Below are 10,042 nucleotides of genomic sequence, written 5' to 3'. Positions count from 1 at the left end.
TGGGGGACGGGACCCTTTCCTGGCTAGCTGATGCAGTTTGTTTCTTTAAGGGAAAGTAATATTCTAGTGATCTAGATTAGTTGCAATGCACTGGGGGAATGGAATGACAGTTGTGTAAAGGCTTCTGGCGCCACTGCACAGGGAAAGCCACAATCTTGCATTTCTGTTTCCATCTTCCAAGGGGGGAAATAAATGGACCGTTTCAGGATATTTACCCTTCTTCCTATGTTATGCCAAGACAGGCATACTCAGTTGCTGCAATCGTGCAGCCATCGATGAAAAATCTGAGGCGCACAAAGGAACATTTCTTTCATATTTTATTGAATTTCATTTATATTAAATTAAAAATATATTTCTGACAGATTCATGTAACAAAAATGCAGAACAGTTTTCAAATTGTTCAGCTGGGATGATCAGTGGGGGATGAGCTAAGCAGGTCCCAATCTACATTTGTCTTAACAAACAGGTAAAAGCGCTATCACCAGGAGGAGGTATTTGGGAGTGTGTACACTGAAAAGAAGATCCTAATCAGACAAAGAAAAGAGCCACTGGTTTCTCCCCAGCCTCCAAAGGGAAAAAAAACCATGAAAAATCAAGGCAAAGGGAAATAATACTAAAATATAGAGCTAATATTAACCCAAGTCAGTATGTATTTTAACAGTGCATAATCCTTCATAGCTGAAATATGAGACAAAAGGTTAAAGTAACATTACGCCACACACAATTGGCATACGTTACTGTGTAAGCAAGTGCAGAAAGTCTGAACGTACCACAATAGTGCTAAACACAGAGTCACAGAGAATGTCAAAATGAGATCTCCAACAAAAGCTAAAAAGGGAAATAAATCACCAGCAAATTACTTATATACAAATCAACCCTAAAGACAATAATGTTCTGAATAATGATGTCCACAAAAAGAAAAGAAAAACAACATTATCCTTATTTACAAATGCAACTAGCCATGTCTTTAACAAGCTATAAAAATACTATTCACATTTTCAAATTAACATACAGTAGTTTTTTTTGTTTGTTTGTTTCAAAAAGGTAGCTAACTCTGAGTGCACTGTGTCATGTGAATGAGGATGGCATCTTCCAACATGGTGTTGCTTCTCTTTTCCTTGAAGGTACTTCACAAGGCAGAGATCTTTTTGTTTGTATTTTTACACTTTAAGAACACAGAGAATTGGCTAAAAAATATAACACTCTAAATTTCTGCCTTTTTCAGGTACCTCCAGTTAAGCACCTCATATTGACTCTACAAGAGATGCTTTGATGAGAAGATGGAGTGGGATGGGAAAGGACAATGAACTCAACAAGTTTCTTGCACTGTGAATAGAACATTATTCTTGTAGACTCATCTAATTCCTCTGGTGTGACCTTTCTTGGGATCTGATCCATTGATCCTATGCCCATTGAAGCCAAACTCTTGAAAGTCTACCTATCATATAGCCTTGAGCCCTTTCAGAGGGAGGAATGTATAGAGCGAGCCTAAGCAGTGGATTTCAGAGCCATATTTGGATTAAAGTGGGTTGAAATGGGGAAAATAGCAATTTTTCTGATTCCCCCCCCCCCAGTTCTATATTCAAAATTTGTAATATTTCAAGCTGCTCTACACTTTGGCTGAAAAAATGGTTAAAAAAGAATTTGTGAACATTGCTTTGTTTTTTTAATATCTACATTTTTTTCTTTAACATTAGAAAATATTTTCATCAGCTCTAATTTCTGGGGCCACTCAGATATCATTTTGGGGCCCATCTCTACATATTCCAAGCCAACCCTTCCAAAAATCAACCTATAAAAAGACAGCTTCCAGCAGATACACAGGCCATCTAAGTTGTATCATCTTCAAAGGGCGGGTTGTTTTAGTGCATTCAGAGTTAGTTACCCTTTACACAGCTGCTCAGTTTAATAATCGACCCATTTAACAGCAGTACCAGTTTATGCTACATATTTCATAGTACCTTACTTCAAAAGAACGGCTTACATATCTACACTTACTTATAAAATACCATTCACAGTTTGTTACTGTGGTTTTCCCAAAATGGTTGAGTCTTCGGAGTGCTATGGAAAATACAGTGTTTCCGCCCCACAAAGGTTGAAAGGGTAACGTGGCTCTCACACCACTGGAAAGGAAGTATTTGCAAACAATGCACATCTGAAACAACCAGAATGAAATTGCTTTCTCGTCAGAGCAAGTACAGGACTTAAGCACCTAAATTCCACTGAGGAGCTGATGCTTCATTGTTTTTGGGTAGGCTTACTCATGCTGTACCACTCTTGTGCCTACCACCAGTGACATGATTAGGCAGCTGCAACCATTGTTATTTCACTAATCACGATCATCTGACTATTCCCCCACTCTAGCCATCTGTTATTGCTTCTTGTTATATACTAAAAGTTGTAAAATAAGTGGGACTGGAACCAGTTTAACTGGAAGCATGTGCATAATCCCACCAACTTCAATGGAACTTCCGCCAGTGCTTGGATCAGGATGTTTTCCTGAATTGGGACCCAGATCTATGCACACTACCCAGCACCAGTCCCTGATTTGTTCTGCTATATGAATAAAAATACCTTACGACTTGAGTAATCCCAGTGCCGTTAATGCTACGAAGTAAGGTACTTCCTGTGAATAAGGGTGTCTGACTCTGGCCCTTATCTTTGAAAGAAGCGGCGCAGTGTTAGACTACCAACTAGGAAGTGGTATGGGGGGGTGGGGGTGTTTGTCGACAAACTAATTTGGACAGTCTAAGCTAGTGCCTCCAGCCCTACAACTTTGTTTCTGTGCATTTATCCTCTATTTTTAAAAATGTATTTGAACAAATAACTTTTCCAACCGATCTGCGTAAAGCTCACGGAAAAAAAACATTTAACAAAATCAGCTAAAAAAAGCAACACTAGGCAAAGGCTGCTCTCTCAGACTGCACCAGTCTCTACCACGCTATGAAGCGTGAAAATAAAAGGAAGAACACCTCGCAATACTGCATAGGCCCATCTTCCTAAAACAAACCGATATGGTTACATTACAACAAATGTTAGCAGCAGTGGCAGGTCAACGGTAATGAGAGAATTACAAGTGGCAGATTTGAAAGGGAGCAGGAAACTGATACAACTAAATTTACAGGCTTCATGTTGTTATTGCGACTGGAAGAAGACCTTACCTTTAAAAAGGTGTTTACAGAGTGAAAAATAAAGGTGACAGCATCAACCTGGAGTAACTCTTCAAAAGCCAACCAGCATCCTGGTAACAAAGGGCCTGAGTCTCATTTATACAAAGGCCCTTATACCTCAGTGTGTAACGGGGCCTGAAAGTGGGTGCCACTATCAATGACTCTGTAAAGGAGCAGTCATGCTATAGCACCTCTGCACCCACCTTGCATTTACAACCAGGAAAACGTGAATGGGTGTAATATGCTAATCAAGGCCCCTTAATGCTAATCAAGGCGCTCTGGCAAATACCACCCCCTGTCCATAGCTGGCATAATAGCTCTACACTGGCCCAGCTCCCTGGAGCAGATCATGGGGCGGGGGTCCTGAATGCCCTGCAAATAGCCTTGTCGTCCCAAGGCACATACATAAGGAGCGGTGGGAAACAAAGCTTAAGTTAGAGCAACCCTGAGGCTGCTACACTGGGGAAGGGGCAAGGCCCCAGAATAGACTCCTTTATAGCTTGCTCACTGCATCAGGAATCCTTTCATTTAAAGTCCCTGCATGCGGCCACTGTGATGTAAAAGAGCCTTAGTGCAAATGAGAAGTCAGGCCTCCATTGTACAAAGGTGCCTTGCAGTAACTAGCCTCAGGTCCCCGCCCCAGTCTCGTGTCACTTACACCAAAGGTTAGGTATCTCCTACCCGCTTTGCACAGCTATAAGTGATTACACACGGTGCAGGGCACTTGAGACGCAGGCTCAGAGTGTTCACTTTCCTGCCAAGTGTTGAGCGAAGGAAGGTTTCCCATGTAGGTCATACGCCAGCTCCCATTGCCTTCAGTGCGTGTAGGATCGGGTCACTAATATGTGTGGACCAGTCTACTCTGCCCCACCGAAACAACCTGAATTATCTTCAGCCTCTTCTGGGAGGAGTCCCCTTAGCACTACAAGCTGTGGGAGGAGCAAAGAAGGACACTCCCCATAGTTCATCAACCCACAGAAATAAATGGCACAAGCTGACCAGGCTACAACTTGTGCAGTCAGGTGATGGCATCAGTCAATTAAAAGCTGCAAAACAGCTGGCAGTGTTAACACAGAGTTTCTCAACACAATTAGGAAGGTTTCTGGTCTGAGGTTAGTCCTTGCAGCAATGCAGTAGATCTGCGTCTCTTGACCTAAGGCTCGGATTATTTCCACTGTTTTCTACCTTAACGAGGTAATTTTCACTGACCAGAAAAACAACAACTCGATTTAAAGAATCTTTTCCATTTGTCAATTTAAAAGGAATGTGTTACAAGGGATGCTACCAATTTAAAATCTAGTCAAATTCCATTCCTCCCAAATAATTAAAAAGGATGTGGTTGACTTGACGTCTAGTCCAATGGTATTTCGCACAATCAAAAAAAAAATCACATTTTTTGTCTAAAATTTGTTTACCTACTAGTGTTACACATAACACCTAGCTTGGAAAGAGATTGAAAACAAAACAAAACCAGCGGTGTGTTCATCTTTCATTCAGTTTGCCTGTGACAATACTTTTTTCCCCTGAAAAATTAATCATTGTGCTCCAGCAATAGGGGAAAAAGAAACATTTCAAAAGGAAAATATGCTTATAAAGTCATTAAAAACTGACTGTGGACTTTAGGGACAGGAATAGCACTTGAGTTTTGACTAAGCAAGCAAAGAAAAATTCAGTCAAAACTTGTTTTTCATAGAAAAACTGAGTTTAAATGAAATTTTTGGTGAAAAGCATCTGCTTTCCAACGAAAAAAATAGAACATCTGTCGTGATCTGTGGCCTCCCCTCGCCATAATTAAAATTAAAGCTAGCAGTGACAGATTTATTTATTTCATTCTTGGGAGTGCTCGTCTTTTACAGGAGGATGGATCAGACCGTAGCTAGATATTTCTGTTGAAAACATTCGGCCTGTATATAACAAAACAGACTATTGACTTTGTAGGTCAAGGTTAATCATCTCTTGAGGTTTAAAAAAAAGAGAATCTAGATGTTTAGGTCAATACCTTGTACCCAGAGCAATGACTTCTTAAAGGCAATTTTTGGCAACAGGACTAATCCAAACCAGTAACCCTGGATATATAAATGGAAGTCATTTGTTATATCCATTTCACAGGCTACATTTACATTTGTTGTATTAACTGCTTGGTTTTTCTTTTTAAGATACATTTGACACTGCTCAGCTTATAATTGTGTGCCCGCTTCTGGGTTTCATGCTCCCTGCAAGGAGCCACTGTATTTCCACATGACTGAGTGTATTTTAGCCACAATCAACAATTTAAAAAGTAAATAAATAATTCTTAAAACATTTTGGGGCAAAAATGTTAAACTGTTAAAGAACAACCATATTTTTTTTAAAACGGGGCTTGTTTTTAATGTTGACGTTACTGAATTATCAAAGAACCCAAACAGGTTTTTCTACCTTCCATTAGCAGCTGGATTCTAAGATCCTTGGAGCGGTTTGCCTTCAATATTTTCAAGGTGTGCACATTTCTCTCACAGTCAGTCTTTTAGCGCACTGCTCCAAAAACAAATACACGTAGATTTACATTAGAACGTTACTCTTCTCTTACATCTGTTCAGTGACGGAGATCAAGCCCTCCTTAATATTCTAAGCTTTCTCTGAGTCACAAAAGGGACATGATAAAATTCTGGGATGAGTTTTTTTATGTGTCCATTCTCACGTCAGGAGGCTTAATATTACGCGCTCTGAGTGCTCCCACTGGCATACGTTTTTTGAAGGTCTGAGGGGGTCTAATTTCCCCTAATGCTCGCCTGTATCTCTCATTAACCTCACTGGGAGTTATGGGAATGCATCAAGAGCAGGAGAGACCTCTCCACAGAGACAGACCTTCTTTCAGATGCCTGGCGCTTCTGTGGTCATCCATCCTGCTTTAATGGTCAGCTGTTCATTTCATTCTGCCACAACAAACTGATTTATTATGTGGCCACATGTCCACTAGGCCTCCTTTTAATAGCTGCAAAGGCTTTTTGTTCTTGTTTATAAACCATTTATCTACATACAAGGTTTATGGGCTTAATAAGTGCACAGCAGCTGGTAATTAAGTTTTGCTGGTTCAAATTGACTTGAAGCACCTAATTCAGTAATGCCACATTGGCTGAACCAGCCTTGACCTGAAATCTTGATGAACACTGTAGGAACCAGCCACAAATTCTGTTTCAAAGTACAAGACTAAGAACCCAGGTTTGAAATCTAAGGTCTGGTTGCAGTCCAGAGCTGACTTTGTCTAGCAAGGCCTATGACACAGACAATTAAGTAATTATTGCATGGCGGCCCTGGGAATAGGAAGGGGAGGGGGGGTCAGGCAATTATGTAATGTCACCTCATGAAGCAATCACTGGCTGCTTGTATAACACGGCATGACATCCACTCCTAAAATTAACTTAAAATGGCAGACTGAGGATGAGGGTCGGGGCTTACTCTCCAGTCTGCCTCTTTCAATTTGAGGGGTCAGATCTCCCTGACAGGGTTATGGCAGGGAGCTCATGGTGGCTGTCCATTAAAAGGTTAGGATTTAAGAGAAAATACACATTGCTTCCAGACTGTTCACCCCTGTTGCTGGGTTCCATCATCCAAAGGGCCTTCATTTTAATAGTACTAAAGTGCATAAATTGGAATATTGTTGTCCCTCCTAGAATTTGAGTCTAATTAGATAGATACCTTTTCTTTAAAAGCCTAAACAACTAGAAACGTAGCGCATCGAAAGCAAGACACCATCCCCATTCTTCTCTTCCACTTCATGTGGTGTTCTGTTTTGATGCTAAAATGATTCAAAAACTCTGGCTGGAAATATTTTTAGCCATGGAGGGGAATAAACCAAAGGTGCTGTGAAAGCTGAAGTTGACAAAAGGGAAATAAGTGCATGGAGATCGACGCATTGTTTATATTTTTGACTGAAAGCTGTGTGTGTCTTGCACATATTGACTTTAAAAACCTTGTATGTACCAGCTTATGTGATGGAGAAATCCTCCTTATGGAAAACTATAGTCCTTGCTGGGCCCCAAGCCAGAGCTGGCCCTTCTCCCCAAATCCCCTTCACTGTTTGCTCTGCCTTTCCTTCGTGCAGCAGCATTTGAACTGGTTACTCCTTCACTGTATTCTCTAAAGTAGTCAATATACTGGCCTTTCAGAACCAGCGGATACTGTTCCCAAGACGTGACTTGCTTCATTTTGGCATTTCCACAGTCGTCCTTTATATATAATTTCACTTTTTAATTTAAAATTATTTTATTTTGCTGGTCGCTTCCATATTGCTTCGTTCAAAATCCAGAAAACAGTTCAGAGCGAGGACAAATAAAATCATAGCTTATGTGCAAACTAACTTTCCAGTGAACTGCTATGTGCGTTTTATCCACTCCAGTGTCTTTCTTCCAGTTTACAGAACCCCTTAGGGCACCACCACCAGGTTTCCTGAACCTATTAAACTGTCCTCCTTCTGTCTTGTCCTCAGTGTTGCCTACTGCATCCCCAACTATTTTAATCGATGAGCAAAAAGAAAGAGAGGAGAATTTGTATGGGTACTTTGTTTGTTTGTATTAAGTAGGTATAAAACATGAAGCTGAGGCCCTGTGCATATAAATGGCAGAGCTTGGCCTCTCTTTTAGCTTCAATGGAGGATGTCCGCTTTTTGTGTTTTCTTTCTTTCCTGACGGGATCTTTGTGTTGAAAATACTTGTCGTCATGGCGACACATACCAAAAAAATTGCACTGTCATGCACAGGAGCTTCTAGTGAAAGTCTCTGCCATTAGGAAATGGGATAAAACTGTGGGAGTGGCTACAAAGAGGGGACTGGCTAGAGACAAAGTCTCCTCATTTTTTATTTTATTCGTTATTTCTTTGATGGCTGTGATGAAGAACTGAATGGCTATGAAAAGCTGGGTTAGCTGTTTTCAGTTGCCAGGATAGAAAGTGTTAGAGAAAGAAATTGGCTTCTCAAGTCTCAATTATTATGCTATCACATGTGATATAAAAATTGTCCTTTTTTCCCTCTTAATGGAAACTGCATTGCGATTTCCAGGAATGCTGAATAGGCTTTCCTCAGTTCCTGCTGACAGAAACAGACACTGTCTGACTTCCCCTACAGCATCTGAGAACTAACTTGACAGCAGACAACACTGCCACTGGCCTTTACTGGTATTCACTGGCTTGTCTGACCCTCAGGGTCTGTGAAAGGTGAGAAATGCCAGGTTTTGGCCTTCTTTCATTCATTCAGTCAGTCAGTCTTTCTTTCTTTCCTTTCTTCCAGGTTCCTAACCCGATCAGCAAATGACTCAAAGGTGTCCTTCTACTTGGAAATATCAGTGAACTGGCAAAAAGAGGAAGCTCACGGGAGACAGAGAGGGAGAGAGAGAAAGAGAGAGAGAGAGACCGGCGGCTAGAAGGGGTTGCCTCTCTACTTGTGTAATACTGATGTCACTACACCACCGTGTTTCGATGTCTGTAGGGTGGTGGGGGCAGCACAGTGCCAGGCTTCAGGGAGAACTCAGAGAGGTATTCAGGGTTCTCTGCCACGATGGGCCGGATCCGTCCATTTTGTTTGTAAAAATATTTTGTGCTGTACTCCTGCAGGTAGTCCGGGTGCTGGAGGGTGCTTCGCGGTGGCAGACTGTGATTCCAGTAATCCGGGTTGTTGAAGGCCTTCTTGGATTTCTCTGGCAAAGGAAGCCCATTGTTCTTCAGGTACTCTGCGTTTTCCAAGGTATTAGCAAAGGTGCTGAGGTACAACGGCTCGTTCACATACTCGTCCTCTGCTTTGGGCTGCCCGTTCGGGGCGCTGTGATACTCGGGGTTGTCCAGAGCTTGAAGATTACCGTTCTTTCGTCGCGAGACAAATGGGTTCTCCTCTACTGGGTTCAGGTAATCTAAAAAAGAAAGAAGGTATGTCAGCACATGGTAATGTGTCCACACAGCGGCAAGCATCTCTGACTGGCAGCTCATTTGAATGTAAACTTCAGACCAAGGTTCCCAATGGTTACAGCACTCTTTACATAGCTTCATTTCACTACTATCAAATAGTGCCGAGTCCTTAACTGAGCTCTGGGTCACACTGAGCCAGATGCTGTACAGACTCATAATGGGAGACAGTCTCTGCCCAAAAGAGGTTAGTGCCTAAACATGGACAAAGGGTAGGAGACAGGAACAGAGAGACTAAGTGACTTGTCCAAGGTCATCAAGGAGTATGTGGCAGTGCTGAGAATGAGGGCTGTCGATTAATTGCAGTTAACTCACGCAATTAATTGCAGTTTTAATCGCACTGTTAAACAATTGAATACCAATTGAAATTTATTAAATATTTGTGGATGTTTTTCTACATTTTCAGATATATTGATTTCAATTACAACACGGAATACAAAGTGTACAGTGCTCACTTTATATTATTATTTTTTATTATAAATATTTTCACTGTAGAAATGATAAACAAAATAAATAGTATTTTTTCAATTCATCTTAAACAAGTACTGTGGTGCAATGTCTTTATAGTGAAAGTGCAACTTACAAATGTAGATTTTTTTTTGTTACATAACTGTATTCAAAAACAAAACAATGTAAAACTTCAGCACCTACAAGTCCACTTAGTCCTACTTCTTGTTCAGCCAATCACTAAGACAAACAAGTTTGTTTACATTGATGAGAGATGAGGCTGCCCGTTTCTTATTTACAATGTCACCTGAAAGTGAGAACAGGCATTTGCATGGTACTTTTGTAGCCCGCATTGCAAGGTATTTGTGTGCCAGATGTGCTAAACATTCATATGCCCCTTCCTGCTTCAACCACCATTCCAGAGGACATGCGTCCATACTGATGATGGGTTCTGCTTGATAACGATCCAAAATAGGTGACATAAACAAGAAGTGGG

General features: G+C 41.1%; 1 protein-coding gene across 11 annotated transcripts in view; it reads right to left on the bottom strand.

The window, feature by feature from the left end:
• Positions 1–361: 361 nt before the first annotated feature.
• ERBB4 (erb-b2 receptor tyrosine kinase 4) overlaps positions 362–10,042 on the bottom strand; it is a 1,095,893-nt gene continuing 1,086,212 nt past the window's right edge. For all 11 annotated transcript variants that reach the window (XM_039494132.1, XM_039494133.1, XM_039494137.1 and 8 more), the window contains one exon: positions 362–9,047. In XM_039494132.1, the coding sequence (XP_039350066.1) occupies positions 8,602–9,047 (446 nt within the window). In that variant the 3' untranslated portion in view covers positions 362–8,601. The remainder of the gene's footprint in view (positions 9,048–10,042) is intronic.

This window comes from Mauremys reevesii, linkage group 11, assembly GCF_016161935.1.
Source record: "Mauremys reevesii isolate NIE-2019 linkage group 11, ASM1616193v1, whole genome shotgun sequence".
Lineage (NCBI taxonomy): Eukaryota > Metazoa > Chordata > Testudines > Geoemydidae > Mauremys > Mauremys reevesii.
The sequence above is the reverse complement of the archived record's forward strand: the minus strand, read 5'-3'. Positions and strand labels throughout refer to the sequence as shown.